This window comes from Nycticebus coucang, chromosome 7 (assembly GCF_027406575.1).
Source record: "Nycticebus coucang isolate mNycCou1 chromosome 7, mNycCou1.pri, whole genome shotgun sequence".
In the NCBI taxonomy this organism is placed as follows: domain Eukaryota; kingdom Metazoa; phylum Chordata; class Mammalia; order Primates; family Lorisidae; genus Nycticebus; species Nycticebus coucang.
The window spans coordinates 96,930,044-96,957,710 of NC_069786.1; the positions used below are offsets into that span (position 1 = coordinate 96,930,044).

General features: G+C 36.7%; 1 protein-coding gene across 2 annotated transcripts; it reads right to left on the reverse strand.

The window, feature by feature from the left end:
- Window positions 1-280: 280 nt before the first annotated feature.
- TYW5 (tRNA-yW synthesizing protein 5) lies at window positions 281-27,614 on the reverse strand. Of its 2 annotated transcripts, XM_053596850.1 has the most exons (8): window positions 27,478-27,614; window positions 22,458-22,612; window positions 15,644-15,713; window positions 12,634-12,678; window positions 11,776-11,913; window positions 9,731-9,818; window positions 8,226-8,342; window positions 281-6,258 (listed from the first exon to the last, which is right to left on the reverse strand). In XM_053596850.1, exons 1-8 carry the CDS (start codon window positions 27,553-27,555, stop codon window positions 6,002-6,004), a joined length of 948 nt encoding a protein of 315 aa, XP_053452825.1. In that variant the 5' UTR covers window positions 27,556-27,614; the 3' UTR covers window positions 281-6,001. The 2 variants fall into 2 exon arrangements, with proteins under 2 accessions (XP_053452825.1, XP_053452826.1); XM_053596851.1 differs by lacking the exon at window positions 8,226-8,342.
- Between the last annotated feature and the right edge of the window lie 53 nt (window positions 27,615-27,667).

Genomic DNA, 27,667 nt, shown 5'->3' on the forward strand with positions numbered 1-27,667 from the left:
TATCTTAATGATCCAGAAGACCTAAATTTGTAAAGCCACATAGAATAAAAAATGTCAATTTCTTGATTTCTTTCCTGAATTATATTTTAATGACTATAAATACATTCCAAATATTCAGAGTTTCATGAGAAAGGATTCTCACTTAGCAAATGCTTAAAAATAACATCCCTTTTTGGTGTTTTAACACTTAATTCTATAAACCACATTACAGTATCTCTAAATATTTGGTTCTTTTTTTTTGTAAGACAAAGTAGTTTTATATTGCTTCATTTTCTTTAAATACCTGCTGTTTGAGACCAAAAATTCCTCTCAGGGAAACAAGATAGGTTGATTCCTTTAAGCACATGATCGGATGGTGTTTTTCAATTTGTTTTATAATGCTTGGCTAAATTCACATGTATCTCATGTAAAAATAGCTGAGATACTCAATGCTGTAAAGGCGGAAGGCGATAAACTTTTATTTTCATAGGATTAACTAAAATGGAAAAGACAGACTTTTTAGCTGAAGAATTCATGTAAAAAAATCATGAGTTCTTCAGCTATTCAGCTATGTAAATGCTTGTTATATGATGAATGGATATTAAGAATAACTCACTGGGCACCTAGAACTGCCATCAGAGCAAGATGAAACAATGTTGCAAAGTAAAAATATTTTCTGGAATGAAAATTTATTCAAGTTGATCAATATTCAGATGTTTTCTGTTCAGTACTTCAAATTGGTCCTTTCTCCACATTTGTTTAAAACTGTTACTGTAAATGTTGGTGTATCCTTTTGGATTGTGCCTTTTGTCATGAGTCAATTGAGAAACATAGTTATACAAATAATAAAGTTATCACCACAGCATGAATGTATAATTGTATTAAAATTAATATTCCAGTAAATTTGGATGTGCTTTATATTATTAGCATTGTTAAATCCTCAGATCATTATTTGAAAGGAAGCTGTTTCTCTCCATTTTGCCCCTTTGGGTTTAAACCTCATCAGTAGATTCTTGGAAATTGCAACCTTCGGAGAAATGATGTATAATTAAACCAGTTGTTTCCCCTATCAATGTTGTAACCAAACAACATTGAACAAAATAATGTCATGCAAGAACGTGTATGTCTTTTTTCTTTAAGTCAGTTTCCAGGAACCTATTAACCTTAAGTGAGGACTTACTATATCTCTTTTCATTAACCTCCATGTTTTTCAAGTGAGCAACTTAATACTTCTCTCTGCCCTTTTAAATATGCATTTCTTCTGTTGGATTTCCTAGAGAATAAAATCTCTAACAAGTTATGTTCTTGCTTTTCCATGCTAATCATCTCAGGTGTTCCTTTAGCTTCTTAAGAGACTTGGTTAGAGGGTGGCGCCTTTGGCCCAAAGAGTAGGGTGCCTGCCCCATATACCAGAGGTGGCAGGTTCAAACCTGGCCCTGGCCAAAAAAAAAAAAAAAAAAAAGGTTAGAATATGGTGTGACCTATTTTTTGTCTCATTCATGTAATAAATATCTAAACATCCACCAAAGGTAAGAAGGGTCTAGGCAATGAGGATACAGGACAAAAGTCCTAGCATGTTAATATGGAAATGTGTAATATACTAAAGCTTAAGAGGTAAAATATGAAATAAAAGGTATTCATAAAAGAGCTATTCTGTTTTATTTCACTTTGGGGACTTTAGGAGGAACATACACTAGAAGATAAGATCTACTAGACTTCGCCCATAAACTCTTTGCTCTTTACAAAGGCAGAGAGAACTAGCAGCCTCTAGTAAAGACAGGCAGTCACTTAGGTGGTCATTTTAGTATCCCAATTAATGAACTTCAAAAGAGAATACAACTAGGTATATTTAAGACACCCACACACCTTGTGTGCTTGATATGAGACTAAGGTTAACTCTGGAGATGTGTGGATGAATGCCAAACTCTTAGTTCCTCCTGACTACATCTATTTTTTAACGCTGAGACAAGAGTCACAGTAGTACAGTTCTAATTCCATCCAGACCTGCCTTCCAGCTTCCTGTGTTTTTTTTCTTTTTGTCAACTTCTTAGATTCTGCTTTGATGTCTGTTGGCAGGTGTTGATAGGTGATAGAAAAGCCTCTTTACTAAGGTTCTTTCCAAATGTTCACATAGCTCCTATTCAAAAGGATGAAGGATAAAAATTAAGTCTCGTTAACTTTGTTTCCCTTCTCAATTTGATATTTCATGAAAGTGAAAAGTTTGAAATTAATTAGTGAATAAGGAGAATTCCAATCCTAGCTGGGTGTGGTGGTGGAGGCTTGGGGGGAGGCTGAGGCAAGAGAATTGCTTGAGCCCAGGAGTTTGAGGTTGCTGTGAGCTATGACACCATGGCACTCTAGCCTGGGTGACAGAGTGAGACTATCTCAAAAAAAAAAAATAAATAAAAATAAAAAGAACACAAACAGTAAATAGGATTCCAATATACTCATATATCAGAAGAAATAGAGTAGAACCTCCATGGTTGACCACCTCAAGTTGACCTAATTGTTCATAAACTGGACATTCACCACATTTACCTGTCCAGTAGATCTAATTCCTTATGTTGACCATTTTTGTATGCTGACCAATTTGTTATAGTCCTGTGGGTGATCAACTTACAGAGGTTCTGCTATACTTTTAATGTTCACAAAAAGCTAATAATTACATACTACACATGGTATTTTAAAAATATTTTGAAAGGATATGGTGAACAAAAATTCAAATACTACAAACTGCAGTTCCAATCTACCCATCTATTTGTTCAGCCTCTTCTCAGAGGCAGCCACTATCACTGGTTTCTTGTGCATCCTTGCAGAGATAATTCTATGCATGTGCAAATAAATGTTTACATACAGCATACTTTGTTTTACACAATGGCAGTATAGTTTCAAACCTATGAAATTACATTGGAAAAATCCTATGCCTGTATACACATATACTTTTGCCTCATTCTCTGCATGACTGCATAGTATGTAACATTTCTTATGTTACTGCTACCTGTTCATAATTTTCTTTGAATTTTGTCTAGCAAGCAATGCAGTGAGAAGTTTTATTGGCAAAGCAGAAAATGTCTTTGTACATCAGGTCAAGCCCCCACACTTAGCCAAAGAAGTATTTGAGATGTTCTCCCCACAAGGGAGAAAGATGGAGGATTATTGGTCACCACAACTGTAATCTCAGTTTCTATGTCCCACAGCTTTGTGAGCCCAGACACTCATTTAAGCAATCTGGGTTGATTACATGGTTTCTAAAATTCCTTCTGGCAAAAAGAATTTTTGAGATTTGGAATTCCTGAGAACATGCACAGTATATAATATTTTACACATTAAAAATAAACATCTCATTTGGCCTTAACCCAGTAAGCAAAAGAATTTTAAGTACTTTGTGTCTAAACTACATAAACTCTTAACATTAAAAATTATAGCCAGGGAAATAATTTTAAAACTTCTCAAAGGGTTCATTTTTAGTTTTCTAAAAATAGTAAGTTGACCAACCAAGGGACTGTAACAAACCAGTCAACATCCGGAGGTAGTCAACATAAACCACAGTACTGATACATCCATGTGCATGTCTGGTCTATGAAAATGAGGTCAATTTAAGGAGGTGGTCAATGTAGGGAGGTGTCAACAATAGAGATTTTACTGTATTACAAGTTTGCAACAGGAGCTACTTCAAATTTCTCAGCAAAGAAGGAATATTATTAAATGGATTAACTAGCACCAACCATCAACTATGTACCTGGCCTTGAATTGTCCCTTGCCTTTTATAGTCCTCAACTATCTTCTATGAAATACACTATTTGTTCTATTTTAAAGATGAAAATAAGTTTACTTCCCCACTGAACAACTTAATTACAATAGAAATCCACAGTGGGCAAACTGGAATCTGTTTTACTTTCAAGTTTTCTATGACTGGATTTATTTATACTTTGTACCGATTCTCTCTTACTGATTAAGAAACAAAGAAAAAAACTAAAGATTTATTAAAAGCTGACTATAAATACTGTGTAACCTAAGAGGGATTTTATCTTTTTCTTTCTTGAAGGAAAAGGAATCATTAAAGTTCTTTGCTGAGCCTAAGAAGCAACCAAAGATAAAAATCTGACAATTAGCTCTACGTAATATGCTTAAACAATTCTTTTTTTTTTTAAGGGACTCTTTTTTCACCGTTGTTGACCTAACTTCATTATCTCTTTCTAAAGATGCCTAGGAAATTCACAATTTTGTATATACTTTCCTTTCTTATCTAATGTAATTTGCTTTTTATACCTGAAATTAATCCAACACAGGACTTAAGTAGATGGATTATCTTCAATAGGGACAATTATGTTCTTCATAATTAAAATGCACCAAATTGATGGTATTCAGAGAGGGCTTTAGATGGGTACATTTGTGTTCAGTAAATACATTTGCTCTTTCTTTGGTGGCATTACAATATAATAACTAGGGGCAAAACAATAGCACAGATCCACACACAACAGCTCACTGTTTTCAATGACATTATCAGGATCTCTCATTTATTCATTAAAAAAAAAATCTTTTAAAAAAGGGATAGGTTAAAAAAATATTTAGTGGGGAAAATTTTGAATTAGGTCAAGGTTTAGACACAGGTATAAATTAAAACTGATTTTCTGATAGTCAAAAACCAAAGATCTGGGCGGTGCCTGTGGCTCCAAGGAGTAGGGCGCCAGCCCCATATGCCGGAGGTGGCAAGTTCAAACCCAGCCCTGGCCAAAAAAAAAAAAAACAACAAAAGATCTGACACTGGGTGTCAAGAAAGACTAAGATCAGATCAAACATTTGTTTTGGACAAATCACACAACTAATAGTCCAAATCACTGCTATTAAATTTAGTAATTCTCAGTTCTGATTACATCGAAACATTCTATGACATCGATATTAGGTATCTATACCAAATCCCAAACATGCTGAATCAAACTCTACAAAGTTGGGGCTTAGGCATCTGCAGGTTTCAAAAAGTTTGTTAAAAGATTCTGATTCTAGGCAAATATAGTTAGTAGACATTATTGGTTGCCCATCCTTTTCCTTTCCTATCAGAACCCTGATTTAAAAAAAATTATCCAGGTTTGGCGCCTGTAGCCCTGGGGCTAGGGCACTGGCCACATACACCGGAGCTGGCAGGTTCAAATCCAGCTCAGGCCTGCCAAACAACAACAACTACAACCAAAAAACAGCCAGGTGTTGTGGCGGGCACCTGTAGTCCCAGCTACTTGTGAGGCTGAGGCAAGAGAATCGCTTAAGCCCAAGAGTTTGAGGTTGTTGTGAGCTGGGATGCCACAGCACTCTACCCAGGGTGACAGCTTGAGACTCTGTCTCAAAAAGAAAAAAGAAAAAAAAAATTATCCATTCTACCCCCATTTATATACACTTCAAAGGAACAGGATTCTATTCTTAGCTCCCCTAGACCCAAATGCTTTGTGTAAATGGATAGGTATAAGCCACTTTTGAGCAAGGAGACCCAAACATTTGAAAGCGAATTCTGGGAAAGCTTTCTGATGTTAAGACAGGGCCCCTGGAATCCAGCCTGACTCTTCTGCTGCATGTAAATGAAGATGCACAAGGCCCCAACTGCTGCTGGCAGTCATCCCTTGACCACGAGGGTAGCCAGCCTGAGGATGATGCCAATGCCATGGTTGAAAGGGGGGAAAAAACTCGACAACATTACTGTGGATTAGAGACACTGAAGTCCATTCTACCAGATTTCATGGATCACGATACAATGTATTTTCTTACTGTTTAAGTCATTTTAAGTTGGAGTTTTAGTGACTTGTAACTGAAAGCTATAAGTTTTTTTAAATCTATAATAATCTGTATTAAGTAGATAACACACATACCCCTTCAAAGTTATTTAATTTGTAAATCTGAAATTGATTTATCTTTATCTTTCCTATTTTAACAAAGAATGAATCTTTAAAAATTTATATCTTGTTATACTTTTCCAATATTTGGAAATGTATAACATTTATTAAAATGTTTATATGCATTGCATTCACTTAATCATTTACTCAAAGTTCTTGCTGTAGGCTTTCTCTTGAATGTGTAAGACCATTTGCCTTGCATAGAAGTCCCTGTACTCCTCTGGTAATTCAGCCAGTGTTCTTAAGGCTCTGTCCAAAATTTGTGCAGCTCTTGATGCTGCTACAGGATCTTTGTTTCCATAGGTATCTGTTTTATCATAGCATTCAGACGGAAGGTGCTTCCAAAAGATATTCACTCCCACTCCAAACTCTTCAGAAATTACATTATGGAACCATAATGCTGGAAAAAAATTTAAAAACAAGTTAAAAATAAAACCTACAGTTAAAATAAACCCCAAAATGTCAGTGAAATATCACGAATTGCATATAGCCAATGTAAGAAATAATTCTTGTAACCAGATCCCTTCGTTAGCACACTCTCGGCTTTTAACAGAATCATTTTAACTTTTATGAATTGCCAACAAATTTAAAGTGTCAATAGCACAACCCTTACTTTTAAAACCTTTAGAAATTACAATTTTTCTTTTAACTTGAAAGACATAATAAAGATACATATTTTTTTATGTTCTCTAATTTGGCTATGTTTTGTGTTGCTTGTCTACACTTCCTAAGTCATACAACCACATCAAAAGTGTGTATCTTTTATACACAGAACATTTCAATTTTTTGAAAAGTATCTTTGACCTTTTGTGATTCAGTACAGTACTTCTGTCCTCAAAGATTTCATGTTCCAGTTGCAATTTGGTTTTCTAACTTGCTTAAATTTGCATTCATTGCAGCTTTCTCAGTTTTATATTTCTAACACAATTATAATTGCCTTATATTTCTTACAGCTCTGTTATAATAAGCATACAAAACTACAGCAAATATTTTGGTGGTGGATTAGGACAGACCTATTTTTTACTTTTACTAGTTTACTTTGTTTTCAATTGAGTCTAAACATTTTCAAAATATAGGTGCCAGAGGAATACTAAAGCCACAATGTAACAAAGATGGAATCCTAATGTCAAAAGTGTTTAATTTTGTGAAAGGGAGAAAGGAAGGTTTAAATTTTAGAAACACATTCATTCTAAGGGTGCTCCAGGAAAAACAAAGCTTAAAATATTTTGATTTGCAAAACCAGTTTCAAACATGGTTTTAATCTTAACTAAACTTTCTTCAGAATCTTTTTTCCCTCTTATTCAGTATAATAGGAATAAAAAGCTAACCATTCTGTTAAATTTAAATTCAAAGATGAGGCTTTTGCTTTTGTTTCACAATATATGCAAATGTTCAGTACTTATGTTTTTTTTTCCTGTTTTGCATAGCCTTTAACCATGCTCCAAAATCCAAAAGTTTAAATATGAATTTTTAAAAATGGCAATGGATTTAAAGATTAATATGTGGGCTTTTTCAATGAATATAAGAATAAAAAGTAAATGCATCAAATTTTCATAGATGATCAATTATATGAAGACATGGTTCCTTTTCCTGAAGGAATTTATAATCTTGTCCCAAATGAAATCATATTTTACCTTTATTAATTTTTCTTACTTAAAACCTTTAAATGAGGAGTTAAGGATTATTCATATATTAATTTAGATATGGGAAATATAACTATGTAAATAAAATGTGTTACTACATCCTTATAACTTTAATTATGATTTTTATAATGTTTAGAGTTCACTTTTAAGTATTAATTGCAAATGTTAATTACACTGCTGTGATTACTAATAACGTGGAAATTTTATGGACTAATGCTTGTTTATTGAACAAAAATATTAAGGGAAATGAATTCAAACTGTGTATAGAAAAATAAGGTACACCAAAGATATCATAGGTGTTGAGATTATATTTTGATAGTTAAAAAAATGTTTAATCAGTTTTGGCTTTGAAAAAATATACCATCTTTTGGCAAATTATCTGACATAGTTACTAAAATATATATATGTAAATATTTTAAAAATAATTTATAAAACCAATTAGGTATAATCTTCTCCCAGAAGTAAAGTATCATACTTGATGTCATTTAATAAACTAATTCAGAGTACAGTATTATAAGTTACTCTAGACAAACAAGACTGTTAATTTTATAAGCATTTGCCTAGTCATATTTTAAACACACACACACAAAGTTATATATAAAAATTGTGTACAGGACAGGATACACATAAAAAGTACTTGTTTGTATTTTAAAAAATCACATAAAAATGAGTGACATAGTATAGATTTTATAAGTAGCACATTAGTGAAGCCTAGAAATCTTACCAGGAATAAATAATATATCACCAGCTTCAAGGGAACATTCATACCGTCTAGCCTTAGAAAAGAGTGGATATTTAGTCAAGTCTGGGTTATCAATATTCAGAACTTCTGATTTAGTACCTGAAAAGTTCCAAAAAGTGATAATACAGATGGAGCAAAGTTAGCTTTTTATTTATTTATTTTTTACATATACATGTGTTTATTAGGCTTCCACTTTTTGCCTTCACAAAATTAAAAAGGCTTAAAATTTAATAACAATAATGTTTAAGATAAGGACTAGAAATAAAAACCTCATAAAGAATGAAGATAAATACATTCAGAAAAGAAATCAGAAGATTGCTGCATCGAAATATTAGGCAATAATAATGATAATGCAAAGAAAGTAACATTCACATTATCAAATGAGTATGTCTATTATAGAATGCTATGACTGAGGTTCAGTATGGAGTCATCAGTTAACTTCTTATTTTTTTTCCCCAAAGTCTCAAAAAATAGACAATTAATATTAATAAATAAAAGATAATTTCAAAAAACAGATCATGCCAAATTTTATAGACAATAGAAAAAGAAGAAATACTTCAAAATCATTCTACTTAATCTGGATACACCTGATACTAAAATTGTAGAAAATATATTATTATAAAGGGGAAATTACAGACATATTTCACTTATAAATGAGGATGCGATATCCTAAACAACATATTAACAAGTTGAATGAAATTAATGTTTAAGTAATGTACTTTGGTCAAAATTAAATCCAATTTATGTGAGAATTAGTCACTATTTTTTCTTTTTTTTTTCTTCTTTCCTTTCCCTCACCCCCTTCCTCCTTCTCAGTCTAGTCTCCCCTTCCCCCATGCCCCACCGTGTCATTAATTGTCATTAATTGTCCTCATATCAAAGATGAATACATAGGATTCATACTTCTCCATTCCTGTGAGGCCTCACCAAGAATAATGTGTTCCACCTCTATCCAAAGTTAGCTTTTTAACAAAATCATCATAAATATATATTTGAAAATTTATTCTTTTCTCTACAATTATTATACTTATTATACCCACACTAAAAGAATTACTATTCTACTAAAACTTAATTTTCAGCGACTCACTCTATAAATATGATCTGATAGCCATGTAATGTAATTAAGATACTCTCAAAACCTGAGCATATTACTACATATACAGTGGAACTTCCACTGTTGACCACTTTCCTACACGGACCTCCTCCTCAAGTTGACCTAATTTTCGTAACTGGACATGTACCACACATACGTATCAGTACAGCAGGCCTAGTTCCTTATGTTGACCCCTCTGTATGTTGACCAGTTTGTTACAGTCCCTTGGGTGGTCAACGTACAGAGGTTCTGCTGTATACGCATGCACAATGGAGGATACAACACGTCATCATTAGGAAGAAGTCCTAATTGTTTTTTTCTTTAAGAATCAAGAGCTTGCTCAAAAATTAACTGAACAGACTTTAGAAATATAAATTAAAAAAAAATACCATACCTGATAAATATAAGTACTGGGCATCTCGAGGACTGAAGAGTACAACACGCTTTTTTCCTGTCACTTGTATTAAGAAGTTATCCATTACCTGAAGACCAATGAGAACTTATGTATGTAAAATTCAAATAAATAGAACCAATGGCATTCTCAACAGTTAACTGTGAACCCCATTCTTCAATAAGACTGGGGTTCATAACCCAATTTAACACTGAAAACATCTGTGTTCCACATACAATTGTGCCTTAGATCACTTCTGGGAATACTGCATTAAAATGGGAATGATTGGCAACTTAGGAAAGGAGCAGTCAGGAAACTACTTATCCTCTTCCTGTCACTAACAGCATGGTTAAACCGATTTGAGGCTCCCCTTGGTTGATATTTTACTCAACTGTCAAGGAATTATATCAGGCCAACCTGAGATAGCAGATGGGAAGCACTTATAAAAATTAAACGCTAGGAAAATACAGGGTACTGCAGCAACTGCTAAACTCAGTGTATGTCCAACCATGTATTGGCTATAGGTATCTTGATTTTCAAATGATTGCTACAGAAATATAATATAGCAGATTTTCTTTATATACTGGTATATATACCCAGGGCAATTTTAACTTTTCCGTGTATACAGTAGTATATTTTCTTGGCACAGATTGTGAAAAAGGTTAAAGGCAGAGCCACATAATTCTCAGCTAAGGAATTAAGATAGACACTAAGCAAGAGATATTGGTGGTTATTTACATATCACTTTTATCTAAGCATTTTTGCCTTTGGCACCAATCCTTTACTTATATAAACTTTAATTATATAATTATAATTAGCATTCCTCTATTTTTAAGAAGAGCTTTATATATTATACTCTTTTATAACTCAAGGTAAAAGGGTTACTATTTACAATTTAAACCATTATCATTTTCTCATTCTCTTTACATTTCATTCATGTACAACTTGAAAAAAAGGGGTTAAGGGGGCGGTGCCTGTGGCTCAGTGAGTAGGGCACCGACCCCGTATACCAAGGGTGGTGGGTTCAAACCCGGCCCCGGCCAAACTACAACAAAAAAACAGCCGGGCATTGTGGCAGGTGCCTCTAGTCCCAGCTATTCGGGAGGCTGAGGCAAGAGAATTGCCTAAGCTCTGGAGTTGGAGGTTGTTGTGAGCTGAGACGCCACAGCACTCTACCAAGGGTGATAAAGTGAGACTCTGTCTCTATGAAGAAAAAAAACAAAAAAAGGCTAAGATATCATGTCTATCTAAGTACAGATTCACTGACTATGCTGTAATCCTCCCAAGAGATCCTTAACTGAATTTTAAAATACATGTATAAAAGATAATAGTTTGATTTAGAACTTAAAAATTTCCTTTAATTTTCAGAAATCCATTAGGTATTACTTTAGCTTCCTTAGTTTTTCTACCTCCTGACATTAACCATACACAATCCTAGTATTTTTAAATTTTTTTAATTTAAAGTTCTTATATATATGTACATATATTTAAGGAAATAAAACTATACTACCATATCTCAAGAGTGGGGAAGTTAATTTTAAAAAACAAGTTATAACCCCCCCAAATTAATTACACCATAAATAATCAAGATCAATATTCTAGGGTGGTGCCTGTGGCTCAACGGAGTAGGGCGCCGGCCTCATATGCTGGAGGTGGCGGGTTCAAACCCAGCCCTGGCCAAAAAAAAAAAAAAAATGATCAATATTCTACACATCTTGCTGCTCTACAAATCCAGTAGATATAAGATACCCCCCCTTATCTGATGGCCATTTTTCACATGCAAAAAAAAAAACTTCATAAAACTTAGTGTATGTATGATGATCAGAGTCAAGAATAAGAAGACAGAGAAATACAAGTGTGAGGAACTAATGAGGCTTTGTCATTAGAAGAGTAATTCACTCCCTTATCACTGCCCTGCAAAGCACCTATTTTTGAAGCTCATGTTTTAGCAGATTACATAGTAAAGACCTTAAGGGTAGCCCACAGAATCATGAATGTTAAATCTATAAATCTACTGTCGCTTTAAATTTCTCATTTATGTAGCATACATCATAGTGAGTCCAAAGTTGTAATCCTGGTGAACTAATCCGAAAAACACTGGAAAAGAACTGCTCCTCTTTGAAGAATTTTGGAAACTTAATATCTCCTTCCAACAAAGGAAACTGCTTTCTGATATCTGCAACATCCTGTATGACAGAAACATAAAAATAAAAAATTTGATGAAAAACGATCTGAGGAAAGAATTTCAATATTTGATCATTTTAGGGACCACTCCTTACCACTATAGCCAAATTTATCTGACTGACATGTCAGAGCTTCATATAATTATTCAGAATTTTGTAACTATTATGGATTCATATTTATTAGCTGCTCTTGTATAAGATACATAAGAGATTCCCTTTGCAGAGATTAGAGATTAGACGATTTTAAACACTAAAATTCCTTTTGTTCTTCTGAGACAGTCTTACTGTGTTGCCCAGGCTAGAGTGTCGTGGTGTCAGCATTCCCCAAAGCAACCTCCAACTTGTGGTTTCAAGTGATCCTCCAACTTCAGCCTCCTAAGTAGCTGGGACTACATGCATCTGACACAACATCTAGCTAATTTTTTCTGTTTTTAGTACAGATGAGGTCATGCTCTTGCTCAGACTGGTCTCAAGCTCCTAAGCTTAAGCGATTCTCCTGCCTCAGCCTCCCATAAACACTAAAATTTTGTGGGCCTACCTGAGAACTAAGTAATCATCTTTAGTAATCTTACTACTTATTCAGGAGCACAGATCATTGACAAAGGAATAGAAAACGATAAAACAGCTTATATGTCAGCCAGGAAGTATAAAAAGTATAGTGCCAGCTAACATATATACATCTACATAGGTTTTAAGCAATTATTTTATATTCAGAATTCTTACCTTTCTAGGGTCTTCTCCAAGTGACCGTAAGTAGTATTTCTCATCCTTAAACATCCCCCAAAAAATAATGTCAGCATTCATTGAAATATATTAAGATTTATACAACTATTATGTATCTATAATAAATAAAAAAAGTTAAGAAAAGAGAACTATAGGAAGAAACAGGAAAACATCTCAACTTCAAAAATATTAGAAAGTAAAGAAGGAAAGAAACAAGTCTTCAAATTTGACCCAGTTGTTTTCTAAAAAGTTCTATCATCTTACCCTTCCTGCTAATGCTCTCTGGTGGCCATATGAAGCAATGGCTTCATGTGTTGCTCAAAATCATGACTGGATCCACAGAACATTAAGTGAAATAAATTCTAGAGGCAGCACACCTGTACCATACCTAAAGCTACGATGTTTATGTAAACTAAATCTGTAATATAAATCTAGATGTTATACTTCCAAGTTATTTAGACACTTTTAATGGTATCTTTTTTGTTTGTTTGCTTTGAAGGAGGAGTTTGAAATAGTGTCTTACTACTTAATCAAAGAATTCCCATTTGTATAGCATATTTTATCTTATAGTATTGTTGAGGACTAAGAACAAACTTCTCAATATAATTCAAGTGTAGACTAACAGATAAATAAAATGCCTTATGCTTTTAATAACAGATTTTTAAAAAATCTGAGACATTGGATTTTATCAAGCTAAGTCTATCCCTGATAAGATAAATTCTCGAGCCAAATGCTTAACAGTCAGCTCATGTACCCTTATGAATTAGAATTCTGTCACTTCCTAGGAGTAAACTTAAATTGATATTTTTAAAAATTATCATTTATGCTTCAGTGAGTACCTGGGGAACTGTTAACATTCACTGTTGCCTGAATTTCCTATGAGAATTAGAAAACTGAGGTATACTGAGTCAAACATATAGGCAATCCAACTTCGCTGCCATTAGAACACAAACTTCAAAAGATTGTCTCGTTAACCTTAAGATGTAATAAATCTATGATCATGAATTTCACTGAGTGCTCAGATTCACTATTTCTTTTTTCTTTTTTTTTTTTGTAGAGACAGAGTCTCACTTTATGGCCCTCAGTAGAGTGCTGTGGCCTCACACAGCTCACAGCAACCTCCAACTCCTGGGCTTAAGCGATTCTCTTGCCTCAGCCTCCCGAGCAGCTGGGACTACAGGCGCCCGCCACAATGCCCGGCTATTTTCTGGTTGCAGTTTGGCCGGGGCTGGGTCTGAACCTGCCACCCTTGGTATATGGGGCTGGCGCCTTACCGACTAAGCCACAGGCGCCGCCCCAGATTCACTATTTCTATATTTTTAGCTAGTACCACATCAGATAAATTCTATAAACCTATTTATTGGCTAAATAGGTTTCAAGGTATATTCTTCAAAATTCTAATGTTCTATCAGTTCTAATGTTTCAGGACTTAAAAAATAAATTCATGTGGCAGACACAGAGATGCACTGTTCAGAATCTCCTTCAAGAAAGAATTCGCTGCTTAGTTGCAGTGAGTGTGATTAAGTTAGGCGGCCTCAGCATTTGAAGTAAAGCCATGCAGTTGCTGGGGTGGTCCTAATCAATGACTGCGGAAGACGCTGACAGGCCTCCCCTTGCCACCCATGGAGGACTCCTCTGACAGGCAGCCTTTGCTCAGGAGTTCCGCAGTGAGGGGCAGAGATGCTGTCAGGTGCGTATCTACATTTGATGGCTTCCCCTGCTTTCCTTTCATAGCTATCACTCCCCAATAAACCTTTCCTACTCCTGATTACATCTCAGCATCTGCTTCCTACAGGACCGAACTGGCAGTTCATGTTTATCTTATTTACACACTTTCCCTAATTTTTAGACTTCAATCTTTTACTTCGCCTTTCACGGCTATTTAAATGTGTCATTCATTATCCTTAGACAGGAAAGTGCCAAAGGGCAACTGAATATGCATGTTCAAAGCATGGCTATAAAGTTAAAAAACAGCTCTCAGGTACAGTTAATGGAATCAATTTTAAAAGAGAATCCACTTATAGTGCAGAATCATGGACCTCCAGAGTTTATGTGCATCTTGGTGGTAATCTCGTATAACTGTCACCTGATAAGAGAACTGAGAAAATGTTAACACCTATTGGGATCAAACTGCCTAGCCCAAGCTGGCTTAAATGCTGACAACAGTTTTATTCAAAGCTTAAAAAGCACTTTATTTTTAAAATGTGCTTTTGGGTAACAGTGAAATTTTAAAAATATATTTATGTATAAATATATTTTATTTATTTTATTTATTTATAAGACCTCACTGTCTTATCTCAAGGTACTTAAATTGAATTACTTAAAGCTGGACTACAATGTAAATAACTACAACTCTTCTGCATTTAGTACTGAACAGATGTTATAGTAGTAAATGTACACATTAGAAATCACATTAATATATATTATCCATATTATATATAAAATTTCAAAAGTCTAATAGTCAATAGGATATGAAAATAAAGTTCCCCACTGTCATTTGAACTTGCTATATCAGACCAAAGCATTTTCTTTTTCCTTTTTTTGTAGAGACAGAGTCTCACTTTATGGCCCTTGGTAGAGTGCCGTGGCATCACACAGCTCACAGCAACCTCCAACTCCTGGGCTCAAGCGATTCTCTTGCCTCAGCCTCCCGAGTAGCTGGGACTACAGGTGCCCGACCAAAGCATTTTCAAAGGAAGTAGTATTACAACTAACACTTAAAGAGAAATTTCTATGTGTTATGCATACTGCCAAGTACTTTACAAGCTTTATTTATATCCTCACAAAAACTTTATGAAATAGGTACCGTTATTATCTACCTTTTGTAGGTAAGTATACTGAGGTACAGAAGAACAATTTGGCTAAGTTTTAAAAGCTAATGAATACTGGAGTTAGAATCTATGGTATATCCAACAAAATCCAAGTGGGTTATAGTTCTTGTACATTTAATCTTTCTTATAAGAAAACCATTTAGTATACAGATGTTATTTCTTCAAAAAATTAAAATTACCTCTGAAATGAAGAATTCTTTATGCTTTTCTTCAGCTGCCCTCTGAACTAACTCCTCAAAAGGTAAAGTTCTGAAATAAACAAAAAACAATATTTAGAATTAATAATAACAGACCAACTAGTAATAATGTTCTCACTACACATAAAGGTATGTTGGAGTTGGATATAGTCTTCTGTTTTACAATATCCATAATTTTTATTATAACCTATTATGTGGAATTCTAAATTTTCAAAATTCATTTAGTGGTATGTTTATTTGACATAAGTTATTGAAATTTTGGAATCAAAGACTTTTAAATCTATGGAACAGATGGATCCTTTTCATAGGTCAGTATCTTTCTATTTTAAGTCAGTAACAGAAAAGTATTTCTACAGTATTGATTACCTTTGGAAATATACCCATTTTCAGGCTCTGTCTGCTACTTGTTTTCAAGTATCATAGCAAAACAAATCTTGTCATGAGTGGGGCAAATCACCAGTGCTACTTGGGAAGAGATAGTATGCAAATAATCCAATGAAGATAAAGTCCCCACCTCACCATCTTCTTGCCTTTTGGCACTATCATAGAACACAGAAGCCAGTAACACTACTCTCATCCTCCCGTACCACCCCCGGTCATTTAAGGCTTCTAAGGAACAGCTCACAGAATTCCAGTGAAATGACCAATTTTTTATTCTTCAAAATTTCTGCCTTTTCCATCTTAGTGAACAGGGCTGAACACTATAGAAGCAAAGTTTGTTTCCTTTACATCACACTCTTGAGTCTGGAAAGCTATTTTCTCTCTGGGTCCCCACCTATCCCTTCAACTTCCTAGAATCCAAAGTATTGCCCTGTACATGAAGTTGATACTGTATCTGTAACAAGACACTTAGGTCTTAAAAGTCTCTCCTCTGCACCCTAACTGCACTCCGGCCTTCTCAGAGTTATAAAATCTTTTCAGTCTTCCCTCTTGAAATCTGTACTAAAGTGAGAGAAAGGGCTAGCAAAATGTTTTCTCCTTCTTTATCAGAAAATGACTTTGGGCCAACTTACTTTCCCCTAGCACTGTTTAGATAAATGCAGAATGTCAGCTGTGCCATCAGGCAGATTGTAAAACTGACCCTTGACTGGTAAAGTACGTCCGCACTAGAAGGCCAGTGAGTAGACTATAAACACTTGTTAGGAAGCAGATTTGACTTTCCCATGTGTAGAGTAACTCAGTGAGGGACTGAGTACGTTCCTCAGAGGAACCTAGAAGCTAAGTTCATGGAGGATTTTAAGCTACTAGTATCTGCAGACCATGTGGCTTATCTAAGCTAGAGTGTTTCTGTACCACCTTCAGAGTCTTATTCCCATGCAACTTAGCTCTCATTTGATGGGTCAAAAAATGGACCACAGGGCGGCGCCTGTGGCTCAGTGAGTAGGCGCGCCGGCCCCATATGCCGAGGGTGGCAGGTTCGGACCCAGCCCCGGCCAAACTGCAACAGAAAAATAGCTGGGCGTTGTGGCGGGCGCCTGCAGTCCCAGCTGCTCGGGAGGCTGAGGCAAGAGAATCGCGTAAGCCCAAGAGTTAGAGGTTGCTGTGAGCCGTGTGACGCCACGGCACTCTACCCGAGGGCGGTACAGTGAGACTCTGTCTCTGCAAAAAAAAAAAAAAAAAAAAAATGGACCACTAATACTGTCCTACTAGAGTGCTGTTTCCTGCCTTGTATCCTGCAAAGCTAAGTGAATCTGATACCAGTTTGTAGGCTAATGTCACTATGAACTTAGTGACAATTTCCACCGCTGGAAATGATGCACATGCACGATGAGCACTGCAGAAGAGAAAAGGAGTCCGCCATCTACACGGACCAGTGCAGACTATGTGTCTCCTACTATAAACAGTTTCTGACCAAGTATTTTGACACAGCTACTTGGCATCCTCCTACTGAATGTTTTCCATCTCTGACTTCACCATATACCCTTCATTCCTACCAAAGCATTTTTGAAGAATTTGAGTCAGTGAGGAAGCTTATCTGCTCATAGCTACCTCTGCTATTGGTATAGATGCCCAGGAAGATCACAGAAATGTTTCAAAACTTGTACAGAAATAGGGCAGAATAGAGATCTGGAAGAACAGACAAGAATATTCAGTCCAGAGTGTCACCAGTAACATTTTCTCTTAGGTAGTTTGAACCTGGTAAGTCCAGAGGCGGTAAAACGATGTTATGTTCTTGGCCTTGAGGTTTTGCATGTTTCAAAAAGAAGGCCTCTGCTGTTAAAGTGCCATTTATCTAGAATAACATACAGACCAGAAAGGGACATAGTATCAAAGAAGGCTTAATCATGGGCTTGTGGAATCTGGCGAATTTGACTATACATCCTGGGTTCCATCATTTTGAGCAATATAATAGTAAGTTACTTAGTATTTTTAAACCTCTGTTTTCTCATCTGTAAAATCATTATAAAAATATTTCACAAGTTTAAATGAGCAATATAACCTGGGGTGCTTGGCACAGTCCCTAATATACACAGTAGAACCTCCATAGCTGACCACCTTCCTACACTGATCACCTTTTTAAGTAGACCTAATCTTCACAGACCGGACGTGCACCACACGTGCTCAATGGAAGACTGACTTCTATGTACTAGACGCCTCTATAGGTTGTATCTTGTCCACCTGGACTGTGCCACACAGCATTAATGTATAACTCGATAAGCTGAGTCCACTCTACACCAAGTGGTAGAAGGGGTGCACTTTGCCTCTTGGTTGTATTGCTTTCTCTAGTGTAAGTTCTTTTTTCATGTTTTATTATGATCACGTGATTGGAATAGGCCTAACGTCCTATTGTTTATCACGTGTTTTGGAAGATATTTTTCAAAGTGAAGGAATGGTCTGAATTGTAGGTACATCCTACAATTACTGAAAAATTTTACAGTTAATTGAGACATGATGGTCCAAAGGAAAAAACTCAGAAAGCTGACACTGAAGGAAAAGGTTGGTCTTCTACATTTTCTGGAAAGCAGCAGCCAAAGAAAGACAGCAGAACATTTTGGTGTTAGCAAGACCATAGTTAGCAACATCCAAAAACATAAACATGAGTACTTGGAGAGACACGGTAGGAAATGAAGAGACCTACAATGGAAAAGGAGGAAAACGTCCTTTGATGAAGCCACATTAAGCTGGTTCAAACAAATGAGGGCAGTTAATGCCAGAATCTCCAGGCTGATGATCCAAGAAGTTGCTATAAAAATTTGCACAGGAATTCAGGGTGGCTGATTTCCAAGCATCAGGTGGTTTGCCGAGAAATTTAAACTGTAACATAAGATCTCCCAGAAAAACTTGTGTGGTGAATCCAATGAAGTTCCAGTCAAAGTTGTGGAAGAGTTCATCAAATGTCCCTGGACTTTGCCAGAGGCTTCAGAGATAATGACATCTTTAACTCCAATAAGCAGACTCTCTTTCAAGGTGATGCACGGCAGAAGCCTTGTCATGAGGGGTGACAGATGTAAGCGTAGAAAACTTTCCAAAGAACATTTCATAGTTCTCCTTTGTGCTAGCTCAACTGGTGAGAAACTAAAGCCCTTGGTGACTGGTAAATCAGGAAAGCCACATGCATATTCAAGAACCTGAAGCCTAAAGACCTCCCCATCACTTCGAGATCAAACAAGCGCACCTGGATAACTGGTGCCCTACTGGAGGAGCAGGTAAGGGGTATCAATCTAGAAATGAAGAAGAAATGGTCTATTCTACTGATGGTAGACAATGGTCCTGGCCAGCCGCAAATCAATCATCTCACAAACATGACACTGAGATTTCTGCCACAAAACATGACCTCAAAACTCCAACCTCTTGACCAAGGCAACATCAAAACCTTTAAAATGCACTACTGAGCCCAGCTCCTGGAATGGGTCATGACTGAAACACAAACCTGGGGCCTGCCTCTGAGGCACCTTCACCTGCTGCTTTAGTTAACACTCTTGACGCTGTCCTCAGGGTCAGTTCTGCTTGGAATACAGTTCAGCCAGAAATGACACAGCAGTGTTCCAAGAAAGCTGGATTTGTCACAACCCAAGAACATAATGTTTGGCCCCATCAGTCTATCTCCCATGGTAGAATTCAAAGAGTTCATCGATTGATTTTGAAAGTTTTGTTGCAATGGATGATGAGGTGGCAACCTGTAATGAATGTGACCCAGAAATTTTCCAAGTGATACTGACTGAAGTACGAGTAAAAGTGGACGAAGCAGCTGAGGAAGTGAAAGAAGCAAGTGACAATGACACAGAAATTGCAGAGACTCCAAAAGAAGAGGATGTCAGGCATCTGACAATGTAGTTGAAGTCACCTGCTGTGGAAAATTGCCTAGGTACATTGAGTGGTGTAGTCAGCATTAAGAGTGCTTTCTCCACTTAAGTTTGTAATAAGAATGAGAAACAAAGACTGACTCTTTTTTCAGAAAGAATAAACCATGAGAAAATAGTGAATGTATTGTTTTGTATAATACTATACGTATAATTTTACTGTTTTGATTACATATTATTTCTTATGATATTCTCTAATAAAAGCTGTACAAGAAAATAAAGTACTTGTATAAAGTACTACTGTCACTACAGTAGGCCTGGTTCCTTATGTTGACTACCTCTGTGTGTTGACCAGTTTGTTATAATCTCTTGGGTGGTCAACTTACAAAGGTTCTACCCCAGTTAGTTCTCAATACAGGACAGATGGTAGGGTTAACAACAATGATAATGTTGTTAGAAGAATGCAAGTAGTCATCAACATTAAAAAAGGAGAACAAAACCTCTCACAGTCCTGTTCCCCATTTTGGAAATGCTGCTTTACAAAATCAAGATCAGGACTGAAGAAAGTATAACTACGTAATGTGATGGGTAGATACAGCAGAGTTTACATAAGATTCAGACTCTCCTTTTGGTTGTTGTCGTTAAATCTACGATCAGAAGAATATGAACAATATCCTTTTATCACGCAGGGTCCTGATATTCAGACTATCCTGACTTTCTGAAAGGAACAATGAAAGCTACCGAGAAGAAAGAAGTAAACGTGAATATCTGTTAATGTATCAATCTTCTTTCTTCTTCAATAAAGCAGAAAAGCAAACCAAACCAAAGTGATAATTCTATATGTATATGTAGGATTTCTTACTTCCTATGCTCTCTTTGGCCTAGATGCCTCCCCTCTTTCCTGCTGCTTGGCAAATGAAAAATGACTAAATCTATTTTCTTTCTTGCACTAAAAAAGAACTTGCAACTTTTTAGTAGCTCTAGTGAAAAGGTTTGGCGGAAGCTGGGATAGGAACTATTACATAATGTATGTGCTTCAAAAACAAGTTTTGAAAAGTTTAAAGACAAACAAACCATCAAGGCAATTCACAATGAAGTTTCAATACCCGTTTGTTATGGCATTGGACTCTCTGGAAAATAAACATCATTAACTGCAGGCTGAACAGCACTTATCAGTCCAGCACTTTCTTCCACTTTCTTAATTTAATTAAAAATGAAAAGTTCTTAAACTTGGAAACTTACAGCAATTAAATCACGGTCTATTAACAACCGAAACTATAATGGTGACCATTCAAAGGATCAAAAACTGAGAGATGGTTTGGCAGCTGCTACATGAGCTTGGAAAACTCTAATGAGAAAGGAATGACTGTGGACATAGCAGCTCTGTTTAACTCATCTTTAAGTTGAAGTCTCCTGTGAACTACACGGTTTTTCAACAGACTGAATCTGCTGGGACCTGCACGTGCTCAGCATTTGAAAGTTGTTTGTTTTTTTAACATTTTTAAAAATGTTAAACAAATACAATTTTAAACAACTTTAAACAAATGTGAATAGCATAATACACAGCATATTCCCATTTGTTTAAAATGGGAATAAATAGCATATTTATTGTGTGATTTATTTATTTATTCCTAAGTTTAAAATGGGAATAAATAGCATATGAAATCTATAAGAGGGGCAGCATCTATGGCTCAGAAAGTATGGCACTGGGCCCATATACTGAGGGTGGCGGGTTTGAACCTGGCCCTGACCAAACTGGAACAAAAAAATAGCCGGGCGTTGTGGCAGGTGCCTGTAGTCCCAGCTACTCAGGAGGCTGAGGCAAAAGAATCACCTAAGCCCAGGAGCTGGAGGTTGCTGTGAGCTGTGATGTCACAGCACTCTACCAAGGACAACAAAATGAGACTCTCTCTCTCTTAAAAAAAAAAAAAAAGAAATCTATAAGATGACAGCACTTAAATCTTTCAACTTTGGACCATCAACAGCTTTTGACCATCTCTTATTTACTTGTAAAAGATTCCATAGCACAAAATGACAAACATGAGAGAAATTAAAGTTATTAAAGATTATTTTATCAAAAGAGAAAATTAAGTATTTCTATATTTAATTCAAGCTGGTGAAGGAGTTTACCAAACATAGCTTGTCCTATATTTCTGAAGAGCACAAAAGAAGAAAATGAGCTTTTTAGAATTTCTTACTCTAGATAGCAGTTACTAATGTGGTAAGGATCAATCAATTAATGAAGCATTGAGTACCTACAGCAACTCAACTTTACATGTAATCTAATTCTAGTTAGAGAAATTTTCTCTTCCTTCCATGATTCCAGGTGTTGGAGGTACACCCTAAAGTGCCTTTATAAATGTCTTCGTATAATTAAGTAAACTCAGAATTCTTTTCTTTCAAAAACCACTTTAAAAATTAGTAAGCTATTCTGTGATTACATCAAACCAGCCAAAGATGAAATGCCATATGGTCTTCGTGTAATACTGCAAAAATATTTTAAAAGTTTTTAAAAAGTTATTTGTATCCCCAGAATAAACCTCAGAAGAAAATACCTATATATAAAGTTCTTACTAATGAAGTCCATCTGTGCAACTGTAGCAACATGAATCTTTACTTCTTTCTTCCCTCCAACTTGACTTAGGTAATCCACTGTCCACTTGCTTGTACAGGCCCCCAAATCAATCCCTTCCAACACAAGAGGTTTTCTCTGTAAGTGGGCATAAAAGCACAAACAAAAAAATTCGTGAGATCCAACAATGTATCAGGAGCTGTATTTGGCAACAAAGGGACAAAAACAAAACTGGATTCTTAATCTTAAGATGTTCAAAGTCAAAGCTTTTGACTGTTCATGCTGTCACTAAAATAGGAAGAAGACCCATTTAATCTACTTATAATAAAATTTTCACAACAGGAAAACAGAACAGCAATAAATACCATCAATAGATAATAAAGAAATCTGAGCTTAACATATTTTCATATTATTTATGAAAAAATGATTAAAAAGTGTATTTTATAGTTAAATATTTTTTGTAACTTTTTATTCTGATACCATTTCAAACTTACAAAAAAGTTGCAGGAACATTACAAAGAATTCCACATCCCTTTTGTTCTGATTCATTATTTGCCTTTTCACATTTTCTCTATTTGCTTTATCCTTCCTTTTCACTTTCAAAAGGACATATTATTAAACATAACTTATTTTTTCTGAATCATTTTAAGGTTAAATTGTTGATATCATGACCCTTTATCGCTAAAAACTTGAGTGTATTCTGATAACATGGATATTCTGTCATACAATCACAGAATGATCACAATTAACACTCACATAATATTAATAATCCACAGTCCATATTTAAGTTTCACTAAGTGCTCTACAAACTTTCTTTAGAGTTACTTTTTTTCCTGACCCAGCATTCAATCTGAGATGACACACTACATTCAGCTGTCATGTCTCCTTTGATCTGGAACAGTTCCGCAGCCTTCTTCCAAGACCTGGACATTTTTGAAGAATACAGGCCAGCTGCTTTGTAGAATGCCCTTCAATCTGTGTTCATCTAAAGTTTCTTGATAATTACATTCAAGTTATACATTCTTAGGAAAGAATATGCCACAGAAGGAATGTTGTGGCCTTCTCAGAGTCCTGCGTTAGGTAGCACATGATATTTGCCCCAGTATTTGTGATACTAACTTTGGTCAACTGGTAATTCCTGTCTGAATCAAGTAATGCTAGGAAGAATGCAAGAACTAGTAAAATTTTTTTTTTTTTTTTGTAGAGACAGAATCTCACTTTCTCACCCTCCGTAGAGTGCTGTGGCATCACACAGCTCACAGCAACCTCCAACTCCTGGGCTTAGGCGATTCTCTTGCCTCAGCCTCCTAGTAGCTGGGACTACAGGTGCTCGCCACAACGCCCGGCTATTTTTTTGTTGTTGTTGCAGTTTTGGCCGGGGTCGGGTTTGAACCCGCCACCCTTGGTATATGGGACCAGCACCCTACCCACTGAGCCACAGGCACCACCCTCTCAGAATTCACTTTCACAACTGCTAGATCATACTGCTATAAAAAACAAAGTCTACAGCAGGTTCTCAAATAATGTTTCACTATAATGCCAATGAGGAGATCATTAAAAAATTATTTTCAAAAGAAGTTCAAAACACATTAAGTATATTCTTTTCTTTACTTTTTTTTTTTTTGATCAACATGATTTAAATGTGCAGTGGAAGTTTCACCATAGGTTCAAGTGTGCTGCAATAAAAAAGGTCAAAAAACACTGACCTAGATTGTACATATTGAGGACTCTACCCATATTTTCTTCTAATACTTATATAGTTTCATTTCTTTACATTTTTCTGATTAACTTAGAATTTATTCGTCTGTGTGGTATGAGACATAAATCTAATTTTATCATTTTTTTTTTTTTTTTTGTCGAGACAGAGTTTTACTTAATTGCCCTCAGTAGAGTGCCGTGGCGTCACACAGCTCACAGCAACCTCCAACTCCTGGGCTTAGGCGATTCTCCTGCCTCAGCCTTCCGAGTAGCTGGGACTGCAGGCGCCCGCCACAACGCCCGGCTATTTTTTTGTTGCAGTTTGGCCGGGGCTGGGTTTGAACCTGCCACCCTTGGTATATGGGGCCGGCCCCCTGCTCACTGAGCCACAGGCGCCGCCCTAATTTTATCATTTTCTAAATGACTATCTTGTTGTCCCAGTACCATTAGGGCAGTGAAATGACTCTGATACCATAATGGTAGATATATTTCATTATAAATGTGCCTAAACCCCTAAAACATATAATACCTAAAGCGTGCCCTAATGTAAACTCTTGCTTTGGGCAAAAATGATGTTTAAATGTAGGTTCATCAACTACAACAAATGTCCACTCTAGTGGGGCAATGCTGATGATGGAGGAGGCTATGCATATGAATGGGCAGGAAGTACCTGAGACATCGCCCTATCTTTTGCTCAATTTGCTGTGAACCTAAAACTGCTCTAAAAAAATACTCTATTTTTGTGTAAAAGTATGCCAAAAAGTCACTTTTGCCCAAATGATTTTTGAAATCATGTTCATTATATACTAAATTTCCGGGAGTAAATTTATATATGCAGGTATATAAATTGTATATACTATCGGTATTTATGTGTGTATATATAGGTATATAATGTACATACATTATATATAATATACATATGTATCATACATATACATATATAACATACATGTATGTAATATATCATATGTATACACACAGAAAGAGAGAGACTTGATTTCTGGACTTTCAATTCTATTCTTCTGGTCTATAGCATTAATTTTGGAGTTATTAATACATGTTAAAAAATCTGTTAGAACTATGCCCCCTCATACTTTTCCAGATAGGGGTTTTTTTTCCAATTTTGTTATTCATTTCTAGTTTTATTCCTAGTTTTACTTCTCTTTACAAAGTGGTAATTTTCTACTTTATAAAACCTGTAGCTCAGTGAGTAGGGCACCCACCCCATATACCAAGGGTGGCGGCTTCCAACCCGGCCCCGGCCAAACTGCAACAAAAAATAGCCGGGCATTGTGGCAGGCAGTGGTCCCAGCTGCTGGGGAGGCTGAGGCAAAAGAATCGCCTAGGCCCAGGAGCTGGAGGTTGCTGTGGGCTGTGATGGCACAGCACTCTACTGAGGGCAATAGAGTGAGACTCTGTCTCTACAAAAAAAAAAAAAAAAAAAAACTTAGTGATCCTTTCTTTGTAACGTATGTCTTGTTTGGAAGGATTAGATTACAAAATATCTTTTGTTGTGTATCTTATAAACCAAGGGTTTTCAACCTGTGGGTTGCGACCCCTTAGGGGGTCCAATGACCCTTTCACAGAGGTCGCCTAAATATATCCTGCATATCAGATATTTACATTACCATTCATAACAGTAGCAAAATTACAGTTATAAAGTAGCAACGAAAATAATTTTATGGTTGGGGGGGTCACCACAACATGAGGAACTGTATTAAAGGGTTGGGGCATTAGGAAGGTTGAGAACCACTGTATAAACCATTTCCACATACATCAATTTCACAACACTGCCCTGTAGGCATCTTACAACTCACACATCCTGAGATGTGTTCATGGGTAGGGAGAGCAAGAACAATCCATTTAGTAATAGTTCCCAAAATACATGAAGACTTGAATCCTCTCTTGTAGGTTGCTATCTACCAAAAAACAAGACTTCATCCCTGAATTCTGTAACACTCAGGAACTGTAGTTCTATGACCAACCACCCTATGAATGTATTAAGTAAGAAAGCTGCTGTGTGTGTTTATGTGTTTTTCCTACCACAAACAGATTTACTGTAACCATGTAGTTTTTTTTTTCTTTAAATACCTACTGGGCTCCTTATTCTATTTTTCTTAACGCTGGACTCCCTTGCAAAGCACTTTAAGTAAAAACACTTTTTGTTCTATTAATATTTCTATTTGTTCTATTAATATTGTGAGTTTTCTGACTCGGCACCTGTAGCTCAGCGGCTAGGGCGCTGGCCACATACACCAGAGCTAGGGGGTTTGAATCCAGCCTGGGTCTGCCAAACAACGACGACAACTACAACCAAAAAATAGCTGGGTGTTGTGGCGGGCGCCTGTAGTCCCAGCTACTAGGGAGGCTGAGGCAAGAGAATCGCTTAAGCCCAAGAGTTGGAGGTTGCTATGAGCTGTGACGCCACGGCACTCTACGGAGGGCGACACAGTGAGATTCTGTCCTGTGGCTCAGTCGGTATGGCGCCGGCCCCATATACCGAGGGTGGCAGGTTCAAACCCAGCCCCGGCCAAACTGCAACCAAAAAATAGCCGGGCGTTGTGGCGGGCGCCTGTAGTCCCAGCTACTCGGGAGGCTGAGGCAAGAGAATCGCTTAAGCCCAGGAGTTGGAGGTTGCTGTGAGCTGTGTGAGGCCACGACACTCTACCGAGGGCCATAAAGTGAGACTGTCTCAATAAAAAAAAAAAAAAAAAAAAAAAAAATTGTGAGTTTTCTTTTAAAGAATTAAGCTTCGAATTACACATTTAAAAGACTCCAACAACCGAACTAGAACCAGGTTAGTTAAAATCCAAGACCAGAGGAAATGTTCCGGGGAAATCCCATTGCCTTCCCTGTTGGCTCAGGGGAGTTAAAAGCAGCGCATCCAAATCCATTAAGTCAGAGTAGACTGACAGGTGCGGTCTGCACCACTAAGGGAGTCCGGGAATCCTGCACTAAACTTTTGGAAACCAGGCAGAAAACCCAGAGGCAGGGCTAATGGGCAAGGGTGGAGGGAACCTGCCTCTGTTGCCATAAGGTCTTTAACAGAGTGCTCTCTGCAAGGCTACACTTCACAGCGAGTAAAGCGCTTAGGCAAAATGCCTCTCGCACTCAGCTCTCCACGGTCATCTTTCTCCCCAGAAAAGTGGATCTGTTTTCTCCGGAATTTTTAGATGATCCAGTCGACATCCCCCATGTGCCCTCTCTTGCTGTCTCTACCCTACACCCTGGGTCTTAAGAAACCACTTCAGCAGAGAGGGGTTTCCCGCAGATTCCTCCGATTTGGCCTCCCGCTAGAGCCTCACCTGTGGGTAGAGGTGTTGCATGAACTGCTCCCGCGAAACACCCTCCAGCCGGGGTACCAGGAGGCGCTGCCCGGCCATGCTTGCTCAAGCCCGCCCTCTTTCCGGGTCTCGGAGCTCCGGCTCCAGCACGTTCGTCAGCTTGCGATCCTCCCGGAAACACGACCATGGGAGAAAAGGTCCCTGAGAGCAG